Source organism: Beta vulgaris, chromosome 5 (assembly GCF_026745355.1).
Source record: "Beta vulgaris subsp. vulgaris cultivar EL10 chromosome 5, EL10.2, whole genome shotgun sequence".
NCBI classification, from domain to species: domain Eukaryota; kingdom Viridiplantae; phylum Streptophyta; class Magnoliopsida; order Caryophyllales; family Amaranthaceae; genus Beta; species Beta vulgaris.
In genome coordinates this window covers 37,970,373-37,996,956 of record NC_079206.1, presented here as the reverse complement: position 1 = coordinate 37,996,956, position 26,584 = coordinate 37,970,373, and the positions used below count along the sequence as shown (strand labels likewise).

The following is a 26,584-nucleotide window of genomic DNA, read 5'->3' as shown; positions in this document are numbered from 1 at the left end:
TTTCTACATGTATGCTGCAGCATCCTTGTCTCCGCTAATTTGAATTTCTTATTATGTTGACATTTTCAGAACAGTAAAGTGGCACATAGTTTGCTTTTTCTTCTTTCACAAAGAAGCTGTAGCCAGTCTCTACTTTAAACTTAACATTCTACTTTTATGAAAAAATTATATATTGCAATATTGGAAGGCGGAAGCTAACTGTTACTCTTGTATCTGCTGCCAATTTTGTTACGTGTTATATCCTACTCAGTTTTAAGTTCAGTCAAACTTCTCAATTTGATAGCTAAATATCTCCTTCATGCCTGAAATAAATTCTTTTATAGATGCAAAAAGTTCAAATAATCACATTTGTGGATTGTTTCTCTACTTGGCAGTAAACCGATACTCATCTCCTTTTCACTACTACAAATGATTTTTGTAGTGGTTTGTATGCTATCCTCACATTCCAAAACCTTAAAATCCAGCCAAAAAGCATTAAAAAAAGCCAAGCTCAAGCTATGTTATTCGAACTCTTCATTTTTCCTTAATTTCCCATGTTAGATCCTCAACACTCAAATATGGGTTGGGATGAACACTGTACACTTCTATATCCTAAGAATATGGGAATTTTGAAATAGCCAAGTCTAACGCTTGAACATAGAGGCTCTTTTACTACGATAAGGCAAGAAGCTTCATGTTCCATCTCTGACAGGGCATGACACTGACCAAGTGCATATAGTCTACCTGTGTTGCTCCCAAGGATGAGACCAAGAACATCGTATGATGCTCTTTGCAATGGGATCTGGAAGATGCATGCAGTGTAATGATAGTGACAATCGCAGAATCCTTCCACCAAATTAGTGGCCTCGTTGTTCTACACACAATGTCTAAAAAAGTACCCTTCTTTAATCTATTATTTCCAGGTCATCTCAAAATTCTTATGCTTGAAATTGGTTGATTTTGTTATGTCCTCTCTAAAGCTGGTACCCTTAAGTGGGAGAAAATATCTTTAAGATAGAGGGAGTTGCAAGGAATGGTTAAAAGTCTCTCCAAACTAGAGGAAGGAAGATTGGAGTATTGAACTCTTGTCTCAAGAGTAAAAATTGAATTGGTATAGATGTCAATAGTATTGCTCCAATTTCTCTGTTCTAAAATCTTGTTTTCCTTGCCTATGATGTTTTGGCAATAGTACTTACTAACTTGTCTTGCATACAATTTTGTCTTGTTGATTTTCGCAAAGAAACAAAAGCTGTCCGGAATCTAGGAGTACAGTGAAAGGAGAATCTTTGTGAGAGGATTCTTGATCGAACTTAAACATTAGTATGTTTTGCTACTGTCCCCTTCTAATGTCATTTCACAATGTAGCAACACAAACAGGAGCTATCACTAAAGAAAAGTTTGCATTATTTTTGGTATTGGGAGATTCTGTTTCTATATCTTTTCCTTGCATATATATATGCTCATGATGCACTAGTTTTTGGTATTCAATCATGAGTGGGTAATGTTATTTATTGGAATTTTTGCATCAGAAGAAATCCTCAAAAGTGAGAGTTATGTGAGCTGACAGATTAACTGGAGCATTAGAGAACTTCGTCTTTTTAGATTTCCTGGATTTAAAGGTGCAGGTCAGGGGCCCTCATAGCGTGTTTGGTTTTGAAAGATGGTTGAGGAGGAAGAGAAATAGCTAATCTTGTTTGGTTTAAAGCACAAGTATTTATTGTGTTATTTCTGTTTGGTTAGCTAATATTCTGAGTTGTTAACATTCTTTCCATTGAAACTCAATCGATTTGAAAGAGAAGGAAAGTGAGTGAGAGTTTTATATACATAAGTCTTTCCTGTTGTTTCCTTTCCTACCAATTTTTGTATAACTATTAGTTAACGAAATCAAATGCCGGAATGTTACTTCTTTCCCTTCTTTTTCCTCCATCCAATGCGTCCCTACTGAACAAAGTATATAATCTTTCTGTTCGTGTTTGATCTTTCTATGCTTCTCTATTTATGTCGGTCTCCTTTATTTGGAATGCCAAGTTCCCAAAGAGAAGGTAAAATACTTTTCTTGGACAGCATGTCTTCGTAGAATCAACACCAGGATAAGTTTTAAATTTGGCGGTAGCATGAGCGCCTCAGGGGCCTCTCCCCTGATTTGTTTGCGCTGCGCTTATGATGGCAATCATTACTTTATACGATGTGAGGTGGCTACTGGTCCGTGAAGTCAGTTCTTTTATGATGAGCGATTTTTGTGGGCTTTATCTATTTTAAGCGCATTTGTCCTGATGGAGCTTGGCTTGTCCACCTATTCTTTGGGTATTATGGCTTGAGTGGAATGATGGAGTATTTCACAGTTGATATGCATATTGTAAATCTTTGTAGGGGAATAGTGATTTGCCTTGCTTGTCTTTGGTACTACATCATGAAAATTTTCTTAGCAAGTTTTCTAATGTTCTTTGCATCGAGGGCATGTCGTTTTCTTGTATGAAATGACCTGGAAGATACTGTACTATTTTTAATTTACATTGCAATGAGTTAATAAAATTTTCTCCTGGTCTGAACAAAAAATGATTTGGACTTGCAACCAGTTTGTGATTTCACAAAATAAGCCTAACCCACATAACTAAACGAAACCGGAATCTTAAATAAGTCCCTATAATTAATAGAACAGGACAAAGTCCATAATAGCATAAATCAATCAGAACGAAAGTCAAATAAAAATGATGAACTCAGAAAATGCCAACACTAAGTATATGAATTCAGCAAAACCAAAGAGATTCTATGAAGAAATGGACCATTTGCTGCACACAATCATAGAAAGGTTTGGCATTGTAGTCCTGTCTTTTCGCACATTCACCAGAGCGTGTGACATTTTTTCTCCTTCCCCCTTCCTTGTTCGTGGAGAGAAACTGAAAGTAGTTTTGTATTTTGATATGAGAACTATGTCTGTGGAATTGTCTGAAACTCTATACCTTATGTGATCACTTTTGTGATTATGGATCTTAACTAATGTTTTCGAAACTTCGAATATCAGTTAGCTGTTAAAGAGCACCTCTAAAATATAATAATGATATTGAACAGATGGGCAGCTGAAATGTTCATAATTCGGTTATTGTTGTGTATCAAAGGTAGACCCAGAGCTTGCCATGGCTGAAGCTGACAAGGTTGAAGATGATGAAGAATTACGGAAGAAACTCTGGCTCATGATTGCAAAGCATGTTGTTGAGCAGGAAAAGGGAACTAAGAGGGAGAACATACGGAAAGCAATAGCATTTTTAAAGGAGACGGATGGCCTTTTGAAAATTGAGGATATTTTACCATTCTTTCCAGACTTTGCTTTAATTGATGATTTCAGGGTATCCAGATGAGCTCCGTTAATAGATTGTCAATCACTCAATTGTGGTTTTTGCTGCTAAGCCTTGATGCTTTTGTAACTTTTTGCAGGAGGCGATATGTTCATCGCTAGAGGATTACAATAAACAAATTGAGTTGCTGAAAGAGGAGATGAATGATGCAACACGTGGAGCAGATAACATTAGAAATGATATCGGTGCTCTCGCTCAGAGATATGCAATCATTGAGCGCGATGAGGAATGTGGGGTAAATTATCGTTCTTACTGTGTCAATATATTATATGTTTGTTCCTTGCATCTTGCAACTTCATATTCACTTAAATCCCTTGTTGACAATCGGTTTCGTAGTCAACTAACTCCATATTTCCATCGAGTCCCACCCTTGACTGGGCTACCATGGTAAATTTCGAACCACCTTGGGTAGGATATGACAATAACATATTGCTAATCTGTGTTGCTCAGACACGGATTGAGTGTCTACTCATATATGAGTGTCCAAATGTCCGACTCGGCTATTTTTTAGAAAAAAGACAAGTTTTTAGTTTAAAATGAAGTATCCAAGTGAAGTGTCGTGTCGGACACGATAAGACACGACACCCGGTTTTTGAGGTAAATGAAGGTGTCGGAGTAACATAGTTGCTAATGTTGACATGTTCTTCTCGTTCTACCCACTTCAAAAGGAGGTATCTCTCACTTACTCTACTCTGATAAATAGCTCAGATACTTCTTATGCATATCAAGCCTTCCAAGCGGCTTCTTCTGCCTTTTGGTTCAATCAATTTACTTACCGGATTTGACATCCTTGTTTCTAGTGAATCAAAACTTATTATCTAAGGTCTTCATTGGCTTTGTTTAATAGCTTCTCGTCAGCCCAATGACCTGAGGTTGCAACATGTCTGACTTATCAGGAACAAACACGTTCTTTACGCTATAAGATATGCAACTTTCTGACCTCTCTCTGATATTTCGCACTGTCCTTTGAACTTCTTTCCTAATCTTAATACTTCCGTCATTGGTGAGAGTGAGACCTTCAACAGGCCCCTCTCCCCAACTTCATATTTCTCATCTCTTCTAATTTGCATATAATTTGGACGCTCATGGGCCGCTCAGGTCTTGTCTTGATCACTCATACCTCCTGCATTCTCTGCTTAAGGAACTATGGTCCTAACACCATTGTATCGCTTACGTTACTCCAGCATAACAGACCCTGCACCTTCGGCCATATAACGCTTTAAATAGGGCAATCAGTATGCTGACATGAAAGTTGTAACAGAACTCAATCTAATCCAAATTACCTTCAACTTGATCAGAGTTCGAAGTTGTGCGCTCTTTGACATGTTTAGTTATTGACTATGTCTGATTTATTTTGGTTTTTGGTCCTTTAGCATTCTTAATGTTTTGTGCTAAACATGTTGATATCTAATAATCTTTCATAAACTGTTCTAGGTTTGTCGACGAAGAATCTTGAATTCAGCTGCAGATTTTGGTATCTCAAGAGGTTATGCGTCTCTCGGACCTATGGCTCCTTTCTATGTTTTTCCATGTGGCCATGCTTTTCATGCTCAGTGCCTAATTGCCCATATTACACGATGTACTGATCCAGAACAAGTAAGTTTCAGATGAAAAGTATTGATCTTAGAGTTTGGTCATCCCATTATACTTGATTTTTTTGAGTGTGCGAGCCTGGGAGGTCATTGTTCAATAGGCTGGTAATTTTTCCCTTTATAGTAATCAACTAGTTTTTTTTTCATGGAGGATGCCTCGGGTAAGTTAGAATAAACAAATATGTTATTATTTTTAAATTTCATAATTTATTTTGCTACTTTTCGTATTTTTTATCCATTAAGAAATTGAAAAATTCACCTTACGACGTGATAAGTAAAAAAATTGAAAGGTTTGAGTTTGAAAACAATACCTTAAAGGGAATTTTGGTAAGAGAATATTATATCAATATTATCTTGTTACGTAATGAGAGTGTTACAGATGTATATACTTGTTTAAGTCTTCTTAGTTAATTTTAATTATTACAAGACTTCATCATATTTTATTTGAAACATTAGACAACAAAGTCATAGTGTATTGATGGTTAAGTTCTTACTTTTTATTTCAAAAGGTCATGTGTTCGATACCTTGCACTTACACATTTTTTTAAAAGTGAGGAGTACACATAGACATAAAACATTAGCATTAGAGATGTGAGGAGAGTGCCACGTGGCACATAGGCTTTCTTTCGCACGCCTTTTAATATATTTGTATAGATTGATTGGCGCCAGTTCTTTTATAAGATGCTATCATGGGACTTTGTAAGAGGTGCTTTGAGTAGTAATTTGTGATGTATGTTTTGTCATTTAGCAGTGATGACTGTGTTTTTCTTTGGTGACTTTAGTTTTTTTTTAACGGGCCTCCCTGTTAGTTTTTCTTAGCTGAAGTGGGCAAAATGGGTTCAGCAATTGTGATAATGTCTACAAAGTTCTTCAGACAATCATGGTGGGCAGTTGTGTGAATTGTTTAGGTTGGATTCCTGAACCTTGTTTTGTCTCCAGCCTCTATGTGTAAGGCTTTTCTTTATCAATATCTATTGATCTTCTCGACCAAGGAAAAAGTGAAAGTGATAGAGAGGAGAGTATAAGTAAGAGAGGAATAACGGTTGACCCGCATAATTTTGCGTTTTGCTCATCAGTTGGGTGGTGGCTAAACTACCAATTGAGGGAAATGGTTCAAATGTAACAAAAAATATACACCTAAATAGCAAAAAGACAAACAAAAGAAAAAAATAGTGCGAGTATCTTACAGTCAATAATGATGCAGTGGAATTTCATGTACTATATAGATATAGTATGGCAGCTTGTAATAAATAGTATCTTACCAACCCACCAGTGGCTGGGCTTGTTGGTCGGATAAATTATTCACAGTTAATTATCAAAATAGAACAACGCAAGAGAAAGCATTTAAGAATCGGGAGAATGAAATGCATGAAATGCATGAGAAAGCAGACTGGACATCTTAGACATTTTAAATGAAACACAAAAAAACTAGTTGACAGTCATAGCGGAAAATGAAAGTATATATCGTGATTTAAGGAGTCAAATTTTAACTAATAGCATTTAAGAATCGGGAAAACATCTACTGATATGACTTATAAGGTAGAAATGGTGTGCCAAATGTAATTAACACTTATAGTTGGTCGCTATGTATCAGCTCTATCTATATTCCTACAAGATCAAAATGAGTATGAACCTGATACATGCCTACAATATCGAAATGAGTTGAACCTGAATGTGAACTTCCTCCCATCTTCTTAGGTTGTAAACTTGTACTCAACAAGTAACTACTACGTTCTTAAGTACTATGTCCTTTCCTCCTGTGAGCTGTTTATTTGCTGTTTCGTTTTACATTAATGTGATATACTTCCTTTGTGTTTTTTCTATTGCATCATATAGGATTTTACACTTGCCAATGCACAACTTTAACCATTAATAATTATTCATGTGTAAAAATTATAAAAAGTTATATGTTGACAATATACATTGTGATGAATCCCGGTGAAAGCTATAACAGTGTAAAAGTCTAAATGATGCAATAGGGAGGGATCAAAGAAAAAAGAAAAAGAGAGGAAAGTATATAGGAACTGTTCTTTGACAAGGTATCAGTGTGTACTGATGTTTGTGTATGAAAGCCAATAGATGGTGAAGCCTAATTGTATATGCGGACATAATAGGATTTTATGTTTTCTTTTTTGTTTTGTTATGATGTGCATCGATTTGGCTTCCTCCATGGGGCTCTATGACATGAAGAGGGGTAAAACACAAAGGGCTAGTTCCCGGGAGGCGAGGCTGTTTAATGCTACCTATTTACAGTGGCATCCAAACCAGATGGAATTTCATTTAACCAATCCATGTCTTACAGGCTGAGCATATACTTGACCTACAGAAGCAACTGACTTTGATGACTGGTGAAACGAGAAGAGATTCAGATGGTAGCCTAACTGTTCAGGAACCTATTGCTAGCATGAACCAAGTCGATAAGGTTTGCTTTTCATCCTCTATATACTATTCTTCATACTCACCCACACATATTGTTAGACGAGTTTGTACAATGAAATTGTTAACAGGAACTAACAGCAAATGTTCACTTAGTATATCTAATTGTGAACCTGTCTTTTGGTAATCTGGAACCTTATAGGTGTGTGTTTTATTGCTTGATTTCTTGCTAGTTATTAAAGTCCATATATTTGTTATACTTCAGCCTAATTCCCCCCTATCCACAAAACAGAAAAATAAAATAAAAAATTACCCACATATTTAATTGAACAATACTTGTTCATCTGAGGAAAGCATCACTCAAACCTTAAGGACATTGAAAGTTTGTTTACACCATAAGGATGATGCTCATGGGAACTTCACCTTATATACATGAAAAAAAAGTATGTTGGGATGAAGAGGCCAGTAAAATGATGATCGCATTGGTCCAAAAACTCACGTACATGAGGTTGAGAACGTGAAAGGAAAACAACTAAAAACCGTTTTATCTCTTCCTTAGAAATGATTAGATTTACCAAATTACAAATTCGAACCACTTTTATTAGGATTCTATTTTTATTTTTTTTCGACGGATATGAAATTTAATTCCTAGATTTGGATCGGATTATTTTTTATCACATCGGGGGGGATTTGAGTTGGATTTAGAGTATGTTATGGTTATCCCTTAACATAACAATATTAGAGTTTTAGAAAACAATTATACTTTAGTTGTTTTATAAAATTGTGCAACATAATTATGGACATGATATGGACGACCCGAGACCCGAATCAAACACGAAATTAGAGACCTAATTACCTAAAGTTGACCTGAGACCTGAAGTAAACCGAATCGACCTGAACGTGACCCGACCCGGCCCGAATTTATCCGAAAAATAAGGCCATAAATGGAAAGCGTAACAATTAAAAAAACGGAGGGAGTATTACAATAAAGTTTCTTTCACAGTTTCCTATATACAATTAGCTAATAAGTAGGATATCTGCACCAAAGAAACTATTTAGGGCTCCACTAGGAAATACACAACAGAAGGGAAACTTGTGCTTTCTGATTTAATATTACCATGTCAGAGCTTTGTGTTGTAAGCACATGAACAACTACATCAACCACCCCATGAACCAGATATCTAACTCGCGGATGAACATCTTCAACCAGGCGAAGCAGCCTTCATGAACTTGTTTCCTTCATTTCACACTGCTTTTAGCAGTATAAATAACGATTGGGCTCGCAGTTTTAACAGAGTTAGTAAAATGTCTTTATCAAGCCATATAAGGTAGCTGAAATGGTAAGCAAACCAACTAGCACAAAAAATTCAGCTGGGTAAGATGTTTATGTTCAGTTTTTCCCTTGTTAAAAGCTAGGGATTTTAATCTATTATGAATTGTCCTTTAATGTCATTATATCCTTTATACCTAGTTAAATAGCTGATTTTAGCAAATATTTATAATTAAATTAGCTAGCTAAATTAAATTTTAGCAGCTACCTGCCTACCTATTATGCTTATAGAGCTCGTAGGCCTGTTACACAAAATTTGGCAAGAAAAGATGGAAGAGAGGATTTTACTGCTTAGAGTCCTATGTTTTATTCTTTTATTCATATTCTTAGGACACTTTGCCTCTTGGAAGATGATTTTGGAGCAAGTATTGTAGCTGACAGCTTGGCCCTTGATGTTTTTGGAGCAAGACTTGGTCTATTCCCCTTAATGTTTTTGGAGCAAGTCTTCTAGCTGACAGTTTGGTTGGCTGCAGCCTGCAACAACTTCTATAATTATGAACTGTAATGATTATGTGGTTCTGTCTGCATTTATAGACCAAATAGTTCGCTAATCTCAAGTCTCAACTATGTCTTCCTGCTGTGACGGAACTCCGTAAAATGTCTAGGTTTGTATATCGTTTAGCTACCCTTGTTTCCCAAATTTTCATTCTTCTGTATAGCTCCACTTGTTGCTTTATCCAAATAAAACTTACTCCATTACGTGCAACGCTGTTCTGTTAGCAAGGATTTGAAATACACAGTGAAACTGCTTGTGGATCAATACGGTAAGCAGGCCTAGGACAGCTAAAATGAGTCGAATCATCCACTTGTCATATTGTAACCTGTGGCTGGAGAATCTCATATATAGGAGTGATATTGGCTTTTCACTCTTTTTGTAGATGAAATTAAGAATTATTTGCTTCATCCATGTCATGTATATTCAGGTTAAGCTTGTATTAGGTTTGGACTATTTAGTTCAGTCATTTGACACGTAACTAATCTATGGACAGATCCGCTTCCAATTGGATGATGTTATTGCGAGTGAATGCCCTTTTTGTGGTGAGTTGATGATTCGGGAGATAGCACTGCCTTTCGTTCTTCCTGAAGAAGAGCAAGAGGTTGATTCATGGGAAATAAAACCTCTGCACTCCATCAACCAGAAGAGCATCTCGTTATCTGTATAATCAGTCTCTGGTGTTTGTACAAATGATAGGTATAAAACTCTTGAAACCTTGGTATTGAACTTGAATTTTTGTTCTTTTTTTTCATTTTAGAAATGCTATCGCACTGAAGGTTTTATTGCACTCCTATGAAAAAATATATCAGAATATGTGCTTTGGTTAGGTGAACAAGAGAAAGTGGAAATTTCATTTTATTTGATCGAGTAGTAGCCTGAGATTCCTTCACTCTCGAACCCCTAACTATGAGTTCCCATCTGTGAGCTTCACATGAGTTGTACATTTGAATGTAATTTTTATAATAGTAATCTATATGTGCCATAATTTTGACTTTTAACATTGTCCTCTGGATCAAGAAAGAATTCTGGTCAAATTTTGTTTTGATCTAGTATCTTTTTCTCAAGTTAAGAAAACAAATCAAGTAAAAATTTCTATTCTACGTGCTAGTCTACTTGATTTTAAGTACACTTCAGGTTATTGCTTTGCTTATTTGGAGAGTTTCATATAAACAAGCTGAATGATAGCTCAAAATGAGCAAATAAATGGAAAGTTCATTGTTTATAAGAACACTAGTTTAAAACCTGCGGGATGTCAATTGTTTGAGTTTATTTCCAAAAAAAGTTTAAATAGTATGGATATGACAAACATAAAACAAAAAAAGTTACATAAAATTATAAAAAACGCAGTTATCATTATAGGTTCTTCCACCCGTGAGTAATGCATGGGAAGTTTTAGTGCTCCAATTTCTGGAATTTTTATTGAATACATCAAGTAACATAAATTATAAAGGTTTAAAATACGTGAATATATGAAATTAAAATGCCAATACCTCCTCATTATAAGTCTACTAAACACTAATGTTCTTATACATAATTAAATACTTGTAAAACAGATACATAGATCACGACATGCAGAATTATTACACGTTCTGAAACACTTTCTTGTACGCTATATTAGTTGTTGTATTTGACGTTCCTGTATTTTTATTACAAACTAATATTTTTAGTCCATTTTTACTTGTAACTCTTGATATTCCCACATAAAATTGTCCACGACTAAAAACTGGTTGAGGTAGATACAATCTTACATGAGAGAGAGAATGTCTTTAATTTTTGTTTATTATCATTGCAAAACACACAAGCAAAAGGATTTGCATTCTTTGGAATTTGATTGGAAACTTGTTGAATTTGATGGGATAAGTGTCATCCGTGGAATAAAAATTTTGTGGTACACATTACTTCGAGATACGACTACAACTTCAATAATGTGATTGCTTAGGTGCTTAACAACCAACCTTGAACCATTGTACAAATCGCATGTTTGGTCAATGTTCCTTAGAAGCATAACTGGTATAACGACCTTTAATCTTATACTATGATTTGGTAATCCAGATCATATAATGGTATTTAAGAATTCAGTATATAATAAAGCTCATGGATGTCATGCTTCATCACTTGAAATTGCATCGTAACTCAAGTGTGTTCTTTCTTCACCTCACAATTGTGGCAAGACGTGGTCATTTATTGTATCCACAATATCATGTGTCGGTGCAAGAATAGCTCTTTCCTGGAAATAAGTTGCTTCCCATAGATGATCCTCAAGGTCAGGATATGTGTTATGAACAATAGCAGCAATTGAATCATCACCTACCTTAACTAAAGTTTCAAAAGGAATTTCTATAACTACCTCGCCATCATTTGGTTCGCCTTCTTTACCATCTACAATATTCAATATCCATTTAGAAAATTTTCTAACCTCATCCATATCTGAAGTAGAATATCATCTAGTGAGCTCCATATTTTGCTTAAGTCAAAGCACATGATAGAAGTCTCATAGATAAGAATTACTGATTGCGGCGAATTCAATATCTTACTCGGTTCCTTTTGGAATAACCGGGCAATATTTGTCTTAAATCACCAGCGAATACCATAGCCTTATCACCAAAAGGTATGCATAATGTGCTTCATGCTTCTGTGAAGGGCTTCGATGCAATATTTATGCATCATGGAGGTTTCATCTCATATAATCAATTTTGTCTTCATGAGTAGTGCTGCCAAATCTGATCATGTCTAATACCTACGCATGTTGATTTCTCATTAATATTTATTAGAATTCCGAACTTGGAATGATCCGCATAGGAGAAAAGAGGCAATCCCACTTAAAGCCACGGGTACAACGATCTCACCCACACGTCGTATTGCAGCGCACAAAGTTCTCCAAAGGTATGTTTTCATTGTTCCTACATGACCATGTACGAAGAAGACGCACCTCTTACCTCTTGAGACAACATCCATTATCTCATGAAAAACTTTCTTCTAATCAACATTCAAGCTTGAATACAATTGAGTGAACTCTTGTTGTAGTTGTTCTTTATCAAAAGACAGCTCATCCATTATCAGCTTGTTTTGACCTTTCATGACCATCAAGTTATCTGGAAAAGGCATGTCACTAAATCTGCGTAGTGTGTTGCCATTACTTTGTAGTATCGCCTCGATTTTAACCAACGCATAGTTTTGCAGTTGTTAATCACTTAATACCAGTGTTGTAAAAATAATGGTTTGTTCACACATTTAAACATCAAATGAATTGAAAGATAAAGATATAATGAGAAACAAATTTTACAAAATAATAGTGCCTACCTTCATCACGCATAAGTTTGCGTTGTCTGTGAAGTATATCATCAGATAGAAGATGCCAAGTATTTTCCTTATTCTCTCGGGTTTGGAAAGACTACATGCAAAAAAGATTGCACGGATATACTCAAGTTTCTCTGAAGCTCGCTTCTATAATCGCATCAACATACTCTTTGTCATCATCTAAAAGAACTTTGGCATAACATGCTTCTTTAAAGGTGGGATGTATTATACCTTCAACGACACTTATATCTTCATAACATGTTGCACCTTTAACGAAATTAAGCAAAGTCCTCGGGTAGAATTTTTCTCCAACACCTGGTGTAACGTGATAAATTCTTCCAATTGAAAAGCCCTTCTTCCTTGGGGTCCATTCACGTTCGCATTGTTGCCACACAAATTTACTTGGGAACTCAACATAACACAATTCTCCTGCTTCAACGTATTTCTTATAGCACTCCATCAAAGCTAAAAACTTGGTTCTGTCAATATTTGGCCTTTAAAGAATAAATTCAACATCATCAACATCTTTGAGCGTGATATTTGTTCTTGATGAAGAACCGATCAAGCTTATATATTTGGCCTTTCAAGAATAGTTCAGTCAATATTTGTTCGTCAGGTACAATTCAGAACATTAATACGCATTCGTCAATATTGACAGATTGTTGAATACGTATTCAACATTAATATTCTTGAAAGGCCAATTCTTGATCAATTCTTAAAGAACATGACATCAATTCTTCGAAGTCCGAAGAATAGATGAAGCTTGTAACAAATGGCTTTTCAGCCAACGCATAATTCTGTCAATATTTGTTCGTTAGGTATATGGAAACTAAGCATCTCGACAGCTAGGATCCTAAAGTGAATGGGGAAATCGAATATCCTCCACATCGCTTACATATGTACCAACAGCCATAATACATCTTGATTTCATTAAATACTTCAGGATCGTCACTATTTTGACGCTTATGATATGATGTTGTTGTAACTCTATCATAGGCTTTGTTTATGTACTTTAACAAATATTTAATAGATCTGGATTGGTTACACCATTCAACATTAATATGTGCACTGTACTTAAAGAGCAATTGAGCATTATATGGCACGCCGAATCTATTATCAAGGAACACACCATTCTTTTCCACAATTGCTCTTGTATCTCTTCTTATGTAAACAGGGTATCCATTATCCTCAACTCTTGTTCTCACGTTGAATCTTTTTGGAAACCGCTTTGTACACTGCTTGTCCTCAGTACATGGTGCATTTACATTTGAAGTACCACATGGACCATGCATTATAAACTCTGATACAACTATAGGTGATCATTTGCGTGCTTGAGCGAGTTGTGGGGCAGGCCTAGCCTTAAGTCTAAGCCCTTTTATGGGAAATTAACTACTTGTCCATGACCCACCCTAATAAAAGGGCGGGTTTGCCCGCAGGCCTAACGGGCCAATTAATAACTCTAGTTTATTTCCTTTAATATAGATTAAAACATAACTTTGGTTTAAATAGAAAATAATTGATAATCACAACGTAAGATAAAGAGAAAGTCAAAAAAATTTCGTAATAAAAATGTTAGAGTACGATAAATTGTTAACAAATTAAGTTGTAAAGGTAAGATTATTATATTTACCAAAGTTTATTGGTGCAAATAAGTATAATTCCAAAAGATAAAATCACATTAATATCAAGTAAGATTAAAATTAAATATTTATATGATATATGATAATGTCGAGTGGGCTTACCCGCGGCATATTTGAGTTTGTCCATATCCGCCCATTAATATTAATGGGCTGGTTTTGGCCCGCTCATTTATATATTTTTTTAAAAAATTTATTGTCCAAGCACACAACTTTAGCGTGCCGAGCTGGTAGAGCTTAGTGGAGTCCATGAATAACTTTAGATACAACCTCATATAACTTTGGATTATCATCTTTATGTGGAAGTTTGGCACATATAATCTTCTTAATTGCATCAGCATATGGAAATTTGTCTTCCCGGTGTAGAACAGAATTATATGTGCATGTGGCAAATCACGCTTTCGGAATTCAACAATATATACAAGTGCATCGTAAAATCATATTAAGTATTAACAACTTAAGTAAGATAGAGTTTTATAAGACTTGATTGAATAAGCTTATTAAGCAAGATTAGTTAAGGTAATAAAAAATGTTATGTACGTAGTTATAGTTTAAACTAATACTTACCAGCTCTAACTCTTCCAAATATATTTCGATCTTTACCAATTGATCAAGCTTCATCTTGAACACACGACATATAATATTCGGTCTATCTTCGGCCGTAAACCCCTCTTTGTTACAAACATTGTGATTTCAAGCCATCTGGGATTATATGTGAATATTATGAACAAATCTGAATAGCCATACCATCTACAAATAACAGCCTGATAGCGGCCTTTCTATTGTCTATCTCATTTTCAGTATCTTATATGTTCAATTGAGAGAAATTTGGTCGGGGCCTTCGTTTAGCAGCAAACTTCCAATTAAATGATGATTTTGTTCAACTGTTTTAATATTATATGGTCCACATCCTTGGGTATATGGTGCTTGTACTTTACCTCCCATGGATGTAATAAGTGCATCATATTGTCTAGTCGGATATTCTCAATAAATTGCTTACTTATAGGGTGTTTCCTTTCAAGTAAGTCAGATAAAAGATGCGGAGGACAACTTAACAAAGGCAGTTTTACTTTGTCTTACATACAACAAAGTGAATATTTAGGTTTGTTTGTCTAGGGTTGCGTTTTTTACCTAAAAACGCAGCCCTTCACTTGTAGAAGGGCTGCGTTTTTAGGTAAAAAACGCAACCCTTTTAAGCATTAAGGGTTGTGTTTATTGTTAAAAACGCAGCCTTTCGTTGTGAAGGGCTGCGCTTTTCAAAGCGCAGCCCTACTTAAAAAGTGAAGGGCTGCTATGGAAAGGGCTGCTGTCAAAATACGCAGCCCTAAGGGCCTTTTTTAGCGCAGCCCTTCCTTATTTTTCCACTAGTGCATGGTGGTTTCGCCATGGTCGATTGAAGTGTGTTGCTTCGCCATCTTGAAACTAGGGGTGTGAACAGCATTGGTGCGAACGAACGACGATTTATTAAATTGATTGCTTACTTTTGAGATTTTTAAATCAATAAGTATGGAACTTCAAGAGAGAAGCCACAAAGAGGAAAACCATTTTTTTGTTGTGAATTGTTGGAATGACAAAAAAAAAAAGGGAGTTACCCTCTTTATAAAGACCATGGACGTGTAGGTTAGGGGATACTTTAAGGACCATGATTGAGTAACCCTTAGGGTCATCAACCCTTCTTAGGTGGCAGCTGATGTGTTTTCTTAGTTGTTTTTTTTAAAAAAAGAAATTGCAAATTTATTAGAGTAAATGAGTAATAGTTGGTTCCCTAATCAAGGCAATTGTCTCTCAGTAATATCTTGCATTAACTCTGTCCCAATTACAACTTTCAACGTTTCTCTTGGGCTTATCACTAATCATCAATGGAAGATTCTAATACCATCGGCAATTCTAATACAATCAGCGAGAAGGAAAGATTAATCAGAAACACCAAAATACCAAAGAAGATGAAAAATTATTATCGACGAAGAACACCATGAACAAGGAAGTACTCCAAATTGTGTCTTCATCTTGATCGAATTTCTTTGGTCTTGTCCATTCAAATCATAATCTACTATAGAAAGGTATGCATTTTAAGAATTATGTATCATTTTTTTTTGAAGATTTTGTTGTCTAATTCAAATTTTATCTTCAATTAAATATTCTGTAAAATTATGATATACAATTGCAATCCCAATTTTTTGTATATGTATGTTAAAAAAATGTATTTCTGAATGTATAAAACAGAATGGTTTATTGTGGTTGAATTATGATATATTTGCAATTTCTTTTTGTTAAAGATTTTATTAACGAGTACTGTATTTTTTTTTTCCTTCTAAAAAATCTTAGTGACAATCCTGTATTGTGTTTTTCCTTCTAGAAAAGCTTAGTGACAATCATCATAATTCTTACCTTTCAATTGAATTGGTGTGATGAGATTACCAGGGTTATCATTTGACCCAAGGTAAAACACATCAATCTTTTTGTGAATGCCGACACTGTCAATCTTCTCATTGGCCCCTGTAATTTCCGAAACAGAGAAAATTGTTTTTTTGTGTTTCCTTTGTAAAATGACGATAGAAAGAAAATTGGCACTGTAAAATGACATTCAATCCCCTTTGTAAATCATGTAAATGTACTTAAATTACTTGGCTATATGTAACTCTTATATTGTTAATTAGTATTTTTCTTTTATGCCTACTTGGGTGGTGATAAATATGTTGTCACTAATCTACAATACATTTTCTACTTTCCTAATGTTTGAGTTTACTCTAGATGATTGATCTAAACGTTGGGTTGGAAGAAAATGGTGAAGGGGTTAGCATGTGCCATGACTCTGATAATTCTAGTGATGAGTTCGACTCTGACAATTAATATGGGTAGTTGGAGAGAAAGAAGGAGGAATTAACATGCAGAACTTAGAACAAAGAACGACATTAAAATTTTCTTCTATTCCCAATTCATTTTTTGGTTTTGCTGTCAAAAAACTCTTCGGAATACACCATGGCCAATTTTCCAGATTTTGATTTCTATTCCTCTTCCAATTTAACCCATAATCTCTTCTATATAAATCAATCTCATAGTCAAATAATTCTTCACACACACCACAAATTCAAAAATTACTAATAGAAAATATTGAAACAATGGAGGGAAAAGGGAAAAAAATGGATATTGAACTCACTTCAACAAGGCTTGAAAACTTGTATGAGAGTATAATGTTTGAATATAACAAACAAACGGTCGAAGTTAAGGAGCTATTCAACTGCCTTGTTGGAATAGGATTTGGTCCTACTCTGAAAAATGCTATGTTGCATGATGTTCCACTTGGGAATATGTTGAAGTTGTTGGGAGAAGAAATGTTGTGCTCTTCTCCTAAAGGTATGGTTTCTCCTAAAGGTATGGTTGTATCTCCTAACTTTAAAAGCCCTAAGTTGAAGAAAAAGTTATTTCAAGGAACTCCACCATCCTCGAGCAAGAAGAGTATAAGTGTTCCTCCAAAATCCGCAGAAATTATCCTTGTGGAGTCGGATGATAATCAAAAAAGTTTGGTGATAATTAATTCCTAGATGCGCGTAATCGTCTTCTGAGGAGTGGTTTTCTCTCGAAGGATTTTTGTTTTGTGGGTTTAAGTTTTCCTTATCAGTATGATGTCGGCTATGGTGTTTTTTGCTTTACTTTTTATTTTATATAATTCTTCTCTATATGTGAAGAAGTTTAGAATTTGAGATGTAATTGGGATTTCAATCCATATTATTATATAATATATGAAGTTTTATATTAACAGCTATCTACATTAGCATTGATCTGCTATAATTTTTTTTGATCCGTTACCACTATATCACTGCTTTGTTTCTTGTCAAGGTGAAAATACAACGCTAAATTGTGGCAGCTTCCCATTTCTCAACGCTAAATTGGCAATACAACATATCAACGCTAAAATTGATCTGTTACAAATTTTGAACGCTAAATTGGCAATACAACAGCACAAGTGTAACAACAGAAGAATTCTTACCAACTTTATAAAGTTGCCGCTGGTATAAAATTTTTTACTTCTACTGTTACACTTCTTCATAAAGGGTGTTATATGAACTTATGCTAAATTGGCAATACAACAGCAGAAGAATTCATACCAACTTTATATAAAAAAAAATTGAATGAGCATTAATATTAAAATATATTGGAAGCTATAAAATGATATATTACTCTTTTTTCATTTTTAAAAGGAAAGCAAAATATTGAGGGAGTAACTTCCAATTGTCTCGGTTGAGAGCTTAGTAAGCAAAATATTGAGGGAGTATATGCCAAATTATCGGTTGAGAGCTTAGTGAAAAAAACACTTTTTCATTTTTAATAGCTTTAGTGTAATATTCTCCTCACAACTGTAAAATATAGACGTAAACTTGGACTGATAATCAAACTTAGTTGTTTTTAAAATATGATAGAAAAGTTATTAAGTTCATCAATCCAATTATTGGTTTTTGCATTGACATTATCACATTGGTTGTTGCATTGACATTGAATGAATGAGTGTTTCAAAATATACCTTACATTAATTCACTTATCATATCATCATAAACCTTGCCATGTGTGCCATGTCATGAGGGTTGGCAACCCTAAGGGTTAGCCAAACATTTTCCGATACTTCAATGCCATTTGGTAGGACTTTTGCATTTAATTTGGTAGGTCATTGTAAATATGGATTGATGGTGACAAAGCTTTAAATGGGTCAAACTTAGCTTGCTCCTTTTCATTATAAATGCATCATCAAAATCTATATATTGGTGAAGGAATTCATTTAATACATAGTAATTGATGGTAAGAAAGGAAAAGATGTAATACATTGATAGTGGCATGTGAAAAAATAAGTACATTGATAAATGGGATAAAGTAGTATCCCAATATTATTCCATTTTTCAATTTTATTCGACATTAAATATGCATAAAAAGAAAGAAAAAAAGGTGGTAGATAAAAAATGGTTATGACAACTACATTATTCGAATATAAATATCATAAAAAAAATATCAAGACTTTAATTACTATGTATCAATCACTTGATATATATTCAACCAATATTGCGTTGCTAACGTCGCAACACTCTGTATTGTTTAAATCAATATCTTCAAAATACTCATCATCAATCTTGTAAGCTCTTCGTGGAATGCATTGTAGATCATATAGCATCATATTCCAAAAATCAAAATATGGACGAAAATCATGTATTGTTGTCTTAATGTCTTCAACATAAGCTCAAACCTCATTGCTTCTATTAATATGATATGTGAACATACTTGACTTATTTTGGAAATAAAGATGGCCTCCACGAAAAAGTGTTAAAACCATAGATTCAACATCTAGGAAATTCGAATATTCAACTTTAGGGGGCCATTTTTTGGTTGGATTATGTGCTTGTGTTATGTTTTGTGGAGAGCATGATATTGACTTAGAGATAGGGGGAAGAAGTAGACATGATTATGCAACTTCAAAAGAAGAAAATGAGTAGTGATCATCCATGATAAAACTTTACTATTTATACAAAAAAGATGCTATGTTAAATTCACATATTTAGGTTAATTAGCTAATTATTACCGTAATTATGGTTCATTGACAATTAGCATAAATCTTGATTGATTGATAAATTATTTTTATTACCATGTTTGAAATTTGAAATATAACCAATATGGGAGTGATTGATTTTCGAATAAATTATCGACTTTTGAAAGTTACAATAATGTTATTTTCGGTCAAACTAAGCTAAGACCACATGGACAACGAAATGGAGAGGTTGATTAATGTTAAGAATTTCGAATAGTATCAATTTAAATTAAGTGATTGATTGACAATTACCATTAACATTGACAATAATTAAGATTGATTGATAATTTAAATCATTGCCATTTTGATTTGGAAATTTAAAATTTCCAAACATAACCAATATGAAAATTACAAATTTCGCCCAAAGGTATAAGAATTTGGGATTTTAGTTTCCTATTTTTAACCATAATTATCACATTTAATATATATAAATGGGATATGCTTGATTTTCGAAAATCTCATATGAGATCATGATACTAATTGCCTAATTTAAATAACTAATTAACTTAAATCACGAATCAGTCTAATTATACAAAGAAATTTCGGCCAAAAGATATTGAAAAGCCACGTGAACACCGTAATTGAGATTGTTTAGTTTGTGAAGCTCTAGAATTGCTTGGTGAATATGAGCTTGCCACGTAGGATTTAAATGTTTGTTTTAGATAATAGTATAGATTGGGGAGCAAGTGATGAATTTCAAAGGTATGAGAATATATATGAAGGGGACATTTGGTGAAAACATGTGTTTCGTAGGTTTTCTTTATGCAATACTCCATCTGTTTTTTTTTTATCTTTCTCATTTTCCTGTGCACATCTTCCAATGCACATCTTTGAATTTAAATATCTTTCATTATATATTAGTAAAAATTATAACGATTGAATATTAATAATGTATTAATTGGGACGAATCAAACAAGACCCCACATGTCTATAAAAAACAAAGGGAGTGCGTGCGAAAATAAATAAAAGGCCAATTGCGTAATAATATATACGAAAAATTGTTCATAAAATTCATTGTATATTTTTCTTCCGTCTTTTGAAAACTAGTAAATCAAAGATGATGTAAATATTTTGTTAATTGAAGGTATAATGGTAGAAGATGATGAAGTAAAATCGTTTATTATTTTGGGTTTTCCTTAATCGAAGAGAATCCCATTCTGAATAGAAGTTCGAAACCAACCCAAGCCCAACAAGCACCAATTTTTGTTAGTTCGACTTCTTCCTCAGTCACAACTTGTGCATCGCCCTAAGCCTAAGTTGCAGCGCCGATAACAATTTTCTCTCTCCTCAACAAACGATCTCATCTTCGAAACAACAAAGAAAAAAGCAAGAGATGAGGCCAATTTTGATGAAGGGCCATGAAAGGCCTTTAACATTCTTGAAGTATAACAGAGAAGGCGATCTTCTCTTCTCATGCGCCAAGGATCATAATCCTACTGTTTGGTACGCCGACAATGGCGAACGCCTTGGTACTTATCGTGGACACAACGGCGCCGTTTGGTCCTGCGATATCTCTTGTACTACTCTCGAAACCTAATCTTCTTTTCTCTTTCTTAATTTTAAATTTTGGGTCAAATTCGTTTTCTGGGTTTTTAGAGTTTTATTTTACGGACTAACTTTTATTTATTGATTTATTTTTGGAGGGTCTGTTATTTACTTTTATATTAATGTATTTTCCTGGTTTTGAAATGTTCAGGGTCGAATTCTTTTTGTGGGTATTGGTTTAAATTAGTTAATTTAGAGTTTTATTTTACTGGGTAACTTTTGTTTTTGTTTAATTTATTATTGAATGGGGTGTTATTGACAATTTATATGAATGTATTGTCTTCGTTTTAATATTTTCTGGGTCGATTAATATTGGTTCTTCCACTTGGTAAGTTAAAGGGTCATTCCATGAGTTAAAAGGACCACTTTTAGATTATCAGTCACCCCATTTCTTTTAAGGGTCACTCACCTCTTTCCATTAATTATGGTAAGACGGTCTTATATGAGACTTATGCTTAATTAATTTAGAGCTCTATATTACGGGTTTTTTTTTTCTTTTCGGAATGAGTGGCGTGTATTATATGAATATATTGTCTTGGTATTTATATTTGATCTTGTAAGTTTATTTATTGTGTACAAAGTTAATTTAATTGTCTTGGTTTTGATAGATGTACTTTGTAAGTTTGGGGATTTTAATTGCAGATGGCATTAATTTGTTGATATATCTTGTGTACTGGTAGAAATAGCTGAAATTTCGGGGTTAAGGGATATAGTTTAATTCCCAAGTTTCGATTTTTCTGTGTTGAAGGGTTGAAGAATGGGATTCAGCAGATTTTTATGTCAATGTGAAGTTTAGTTTTGGCTTGGTTCAGCATGTTTGTATATGTATAGGTAACTTTTGTTTGCGATACTAATTTTGTGGAGTTGGAAGGATGTGATTGTCATTAAGTATTAGGCTTTGTCTGGATATAAAATAATGTAAAGAGGGATAAGTTTATTTATTGTGTTCAAGTTTAAATGTTTTGATAGCTGTACTTCGTATATAAAGCCTCTTATTGAAAGGCGTGGATTTGTGCCCTTACTGTAATTTTTCTTGATTTAGGGGATTCTTCGCGCCTTATCACTGGTAGTGCAGATCAGACAGTGAAGCTGTGGGATGTTAAAAAAGGAGAACAATTGTATACTTTCAATTTTGACGCTCCTGCTAGGTCTGTTAACTTCTCAGTGGGTGATAAACTTGCTGTAATAACTACTGATCCGTTCATGGAGAAGACATCTGCGATTCATGTGAAACGCATTGCAGAAGATATTGATGAACGTAAGTCTTTGATATTCAATCTAATTTTGCGTCACTTTTTGATTGCCTACAACATTTTCGCTATATCCTCTTTTTTGTTTGTTTATTTTACTTCATGATACTTTTTCTTTCACTTGCCATCTTTTTTATTTTTCCGTTGAAGCAGCTGTTAGAGTTTACGGTTTTGGTTAACTAGTGTTTTAAGATAACTTCATTAGGTGTGGTTAGTGTTTTGGAAAGTTGGAAAATATGGCTTTCAAGAAAGAGGTATGATTTAGAGGTTGACAATTGTCTTTCTTATTTTTGTTTTACTACTTTAGCAGCAAAGTTCATTGGACACCACTTTTGTGAAAAATTATTTTGAGAGCTAATATTTGACACTAATGACACCTAACTAGGCTTACCCTTGTCTTATATTCTCTTCTCACTCTTTTTACTCTTATTGTTTTGCAGAGACCAATGAATCTGCTCTTGTTATGAGGGGTCCAAGTGGACGAATTAATAGGGCTGTTTGGGGGCTTCTGAACAAAAATATAATCAGTTGTGGTGAGGATGCCATCATTCGTGTGTGGGATCCTGTGGTAAGTAGCAGTACTGATTGTAGTCTGTTTATTGTTCGCACATAGTGGTTGTAGTGCCTTGAGTCCTGAAGTTCATGAAAGGGTAGTCCACCTTTAGTTCCTATTCCTATCATATCTTTTGTATTTTGCATGCTTCCTTGTTTAATGCTTCGTGCTTTAAATTGCAGACAGGCCAAGAAATAATGTCAACCAAGGACCATGAAAATGGTCACAACAATGCAATTACGTCACTTTGTTTCTCTGCAGATAAATCACATTTCCTCACCGGTTCTCTAGATAAATCAGCTAAGGTTGTATATCTGATTGTTCTTGAGCAAGCATTTATTTTTAGCAATCTATATCTGTTTCCATATTGACATGCTTGTTCTCTTTTTTCAGCTATGGGACACAAGAAGTCTAACCCTCATTAAAACCTATATCACGGGGCGGCCTGTGAATGCTGTTACAATGTCTCCCCTGTTGGACCATGTAGGTTTCTTGAAATTTTTATCTGATGTTCATTTTGCATTTGAACTTTTCCAGTTTGGTTTAATTAATGTGAGGAATATCCCAAAAGGCATTTCTGGAATTGGTTTGATTCTATCTTTGTTCATTCTGTTTGAAGAAAGGAAGGATCCCGAAGAACTGATTTTCTAAATATAATATTTAAATACAAAAATTGATACATAAAATAAAAACCAGAAAAGATACGAGGAGATTCGGCCCCCTACATATTTTTTACCTTCTCCTAAAAAACCTTGTAACATCAAAACCATTCAATATTCCGTCTATTATTCGTGTATATGTGGCATTTGGCCGTCATCCTCACAATAAACCTGTCCTTGGGCAAAATTTTTTGGTGTTGAAAAACTGGTATACAGGTTGTTTGATGAGTTTCAAGGCCTTGATTAATCATTGTTTATCTTGCTTTCTTTATTTGTCCCCAACACTTGTCTTCTTCCCCTCAATATTAGATTGCAGTTAGCCATTGACTAATCAACATGAAGCATGAAATGTTGGTGCATATGATATGTAATTGATTGATTTTAAGGTTCTCCGTTTCTAGTGGTAAAAGGATTCACTAGGTCTTGGTATTTGAAATGTAATGGACTATATATGATAACGCAGGGTTATCTGCACTTTTTGTATATTGTGAAGTAGTGTACAGACTGCACTTTTATTGTGCTTCATATGCTCTTTTTCAAATTGTGACATGAGTTTTCACGTTTGCCAATGCACAAATTTAACCATAATATCTCTATTTACGTTTTGATATAAAATATAAGAAGTTGATAGTTTGGATGTATATATTGAGACGAATCTGACAAGATCTCACTTAACTATGTTTTTCATTACGTAAAAATCACTATAGATGGTGAAAGGGTACTGAATAGTGTAAAAACTCATATTTTGCACTAGAAAAAGAACGGAGGAAGTATATGGGGTACAATCGCTATTTTTGTGATTATGTGAAGTAGCATACAGAGTACAGACTGCATTTATGTCAGGTACTCCCTTCTGAATACCTCCTCTACAGGCGGGAATCGCTTGAGAGGTTTTATGGTAATGTTGATATTGTGAATGCCTCCAAAATTTTTCAAGTTGTGCAGCTGATTTTTTTGCTTGTCTATGAGCAGCTTCTTTCTCATCAACTTGTATTGCTAACATCTGTAGCATTATACTTCCCTTTCAAACTATGTTTTCCAACAGGTTGTGCTTGGAGGTGGTCAGGATGCATCAACTGTGACAACTTCAGATCATCGTGCAGGGAAGTTTGAGGCAAAATTCTTTGACAAGGTAAGTTGCTGTCATTTCTTAGCCAACCAGGGGTAATAAGTAATAATGGACTGAAAAAGAGACGTTTGCAGCAGGACTTTGGAATTGGACTCAGATTAGAGTATATGTTTTGTCATCTGTTTCTTCTAAAGTTTCCCTGCATTATCATGTCAACGTACATGTATAATGCATAAATGGGCAAAGAAAGCATAAATCAATACTTCTTTCCTCATGCTCTTGCCTGTAAGAATTTTTGCATTTCTCAACCATTAAACCAAATTATATGCAATCTTGTGGATCTTATGAGTTTTAACTTTTTTAAGTAATGCACATAATGTTCTAGAAATAGCATTCAACCTGATATGAAACTTCCAGCAAATGGCTCATATTAATTAAGACACTAAGGTTGTCATGAGTTGTGACGTTTTTGAGATTTGCTGCAAGTAACAAGTTAAATCAAGCTAGTTATGTTCTTTCTTTTCTTCGTAGATTCTTGAGGAAGAAATTGGAGGCGTTAAGGGGCACTTTGGGCCTATAAATGCCTTGGCCTTCAACCCTGATGGAAAAAGGTACAGTCCGATTACGTCAGTATACGGTTTCGGTCTGGAGTTTTGGCCTCTCTGCTATTGGAAGTCAATCTCCTGATCCAGCTAAAGCTTTTAATTGATTTTCGTCTAATTATTTTCCCGTGCCATGCAGTTTTGCCAGTGGAGGTGAAGATGGTTATGCAAGGTTACACCACTTTGACCCCGATTATTTCACTATCAAGATCTAATGATTCTACATTAGCCTTTTTTGACTAATATTTTCCTCAAGAAAAAATTTGTGTAGTCATTTTACTGACAAGTTACTATGTTGCTCTATTTCTTTAGTTACGTGAAAGCAGAATATTCTCGTACTAATGTCTACTAAAAGATTCAGTGTTCTCAACAATAACATGATTATCAGTTTTTGAACTAGCAATTAAGAATTACGTAAGCCCATAATTAGAAGTATGTATTATTCAGCATACCTTTTCCTTGTTCATTCAAAGAACCAAAGATGGAAGAAGAGTAAGAAACATGGGGCTGCAGCATGGGCGTCGCAGCTTTGGCAAAGCTGGAGCGCCCTGGTGGTGTGGCAGAATCCGATGACATCATAACAACCCAGGCAAGCATAGGGGAGGAGAGTGCAGTGAGAAGGAGAGGAGGAAGAGGAAGTGACGGCTGTCGGCGGTGGTTGACAGTGTGGTGAAGTTTTGGGTGCGACCAAGTAGGTGGTGGTGGTGATCAGAATAATAGTGGTTGTAGGTAGTAGTAGTGGTCTGAAATTTCAGATTTTTGGTTTCCAAACAGTAGTGAAATTAAGCTAGTATTTATAGAAATTGTAGAAAAAAGATACTTGTGGAGCAAGGAGATGGAGCTTGAGGAGGAAGATGAAATGTGTGGATGGAGTTTTTCAATTTTAGAAATTTTCCCTATCTTTAGCTCTTATCGAAATTAGTAAGTTTTTCCTTTTTTCTTTTAATCTACGACCATACTAACTTAGCTTAATAGGATTAGGGATTCTACTTTGGAGATCGCTTCCTAGTTGCAGGGTTTGGAGTGGGACCCATAGGTTGGAGTGCTTCTCTTACATGAGGCCTATTAAAGGCTTCCTCAAAAGTCATGCATAGGTGAGTAAAGGTGCTTTGGGTTCATTTTTAAAGCCCCTATTTTCAGTGTTCACGGCATGACATCATTGCTCTTGGAGCAAGAATGGTTCTTGCTATTCTTCTTGGAAGAGTTATTATTGGTGTAACCCTTATTCTTAGAGGCTTGTACCTCTTCCTTAATTAGTAGAAAAACCTTGTATTGCT

General features: G+C 34.7%; 2 protein-coding genes across 8 annotated transcripts in view; both read left to right on the top strand.

Moving 5' to 3' along the window:
• LOC104893644 (vacuolar sorting protein 18) overlaps positions 1 to 10,124 on the top strand; it is a 60,242-nt gene extending 50,118 nt beyond the window's left edge. For 4 of the 6 annotated variants that reach the window (XM_048637450.2, XM_048637449.2, XM_048637451.2 and 1 more), the window contains 5 exons: positions 3,096 to 3,323; positions 3,412 to 3,567; positions 4,767 to 4,928; positions 7,227 to 7,346; positions 9,620 to 10,124. In XM_048637450.2, the coding sequence (XP_048493407.1) occupies positions 3,096 to 3,323; positions 3,412 to 3,567; positions 4,767 to 4,928; positions 7,227 to 7,346; positions 9,620 to 9,793 (840 nt within the window). In that variant the 3' untranslated portion in view covers positions 9,794 to 10,124. Of the gene's footprint in view, positions 1 to 3,095; positions 3,324 to 3,411; positions 3,568 to 4,766; positions 4,929 to 5,733; positions 5,833 to 7,226; positions 7,347 to 9,619 lie in introns of those variants that run through there. The other 2 variants (XR_007270332.2, XM_057395104.1) reach the window with 2 other exon arrangements.
• Positions 10,125 to 20,800: 10,676 nt separating this feature from the next.
• Positions 20,801 to 25,733, top strand: LOC104893643 (eukaryotic translation initiation factor 3 subunit I). Of its 2 annotated transcripts, XM_010679770.4 has the most exons (8): positions 20,803 to 21,146; positions 22,217 to 22,432; positions 22,865 to 22,992; positions 23,160 to 23,282; positions 23,371 to 23,460; positions 24,682 to 24,768; positions 25,237 to 25,316; positions 25,447 to 25,733. In XM_010679770.4, the coding sequence occupies exons 1-8, from the start codon at positions 20,963 to 20,965 to the stop codon at positions 25,520 to 25,522; spliced, it is 984 nt and encodes a 327-aa protein (XP_010678072.1). In that variant the 5' UTR covers positions 20,803 to 20,962; the 3' UTR covers positions 25,523 to 25,733. The 2 variants fall into 2 exon arrangements, with proteins under 2 accessions (XP_048493400.1, XP_010678072.1); XM_048637443.2 differs by lacking the exons at positions 24,682 to 24,768; positions 25,237 to 25,316; positions 25,447 to 25,733 and adding an exon at positions 24,391 to 24,648 and having other exon boundaries at positions 20,801 to 21,146.
• The last annotated feature ends 851 nt before the right edge of the window (positions 25,734 to 26,584 follow it).

Excerpts from the sequence above, each read along its gene's own strand:
- LOC104893643 (XM_010679770.4), top strand. The coding sequence starts at position 20,963 with ATGAGGCCAATTTTGATGAAGGGCCATGAAAGGCCTTTAACATTCTTG. Across the intron at positions 23,461-24,681 it reads TGTCTCCCCTGTTGGACCAT|GTTGTGCTTGGAGGTGGTCA; the intron begins GTAGGTTTCTTG and ends GTTTTCCAACAG. Across the intron at positions 25,317-25,446 it reads TTCAACCCTGATGGAAAAAG|TTTTGCCAGTGGAGGTGAAG; the intron begins GTACAGTCCGAT and ends CGTGCCATGCAG.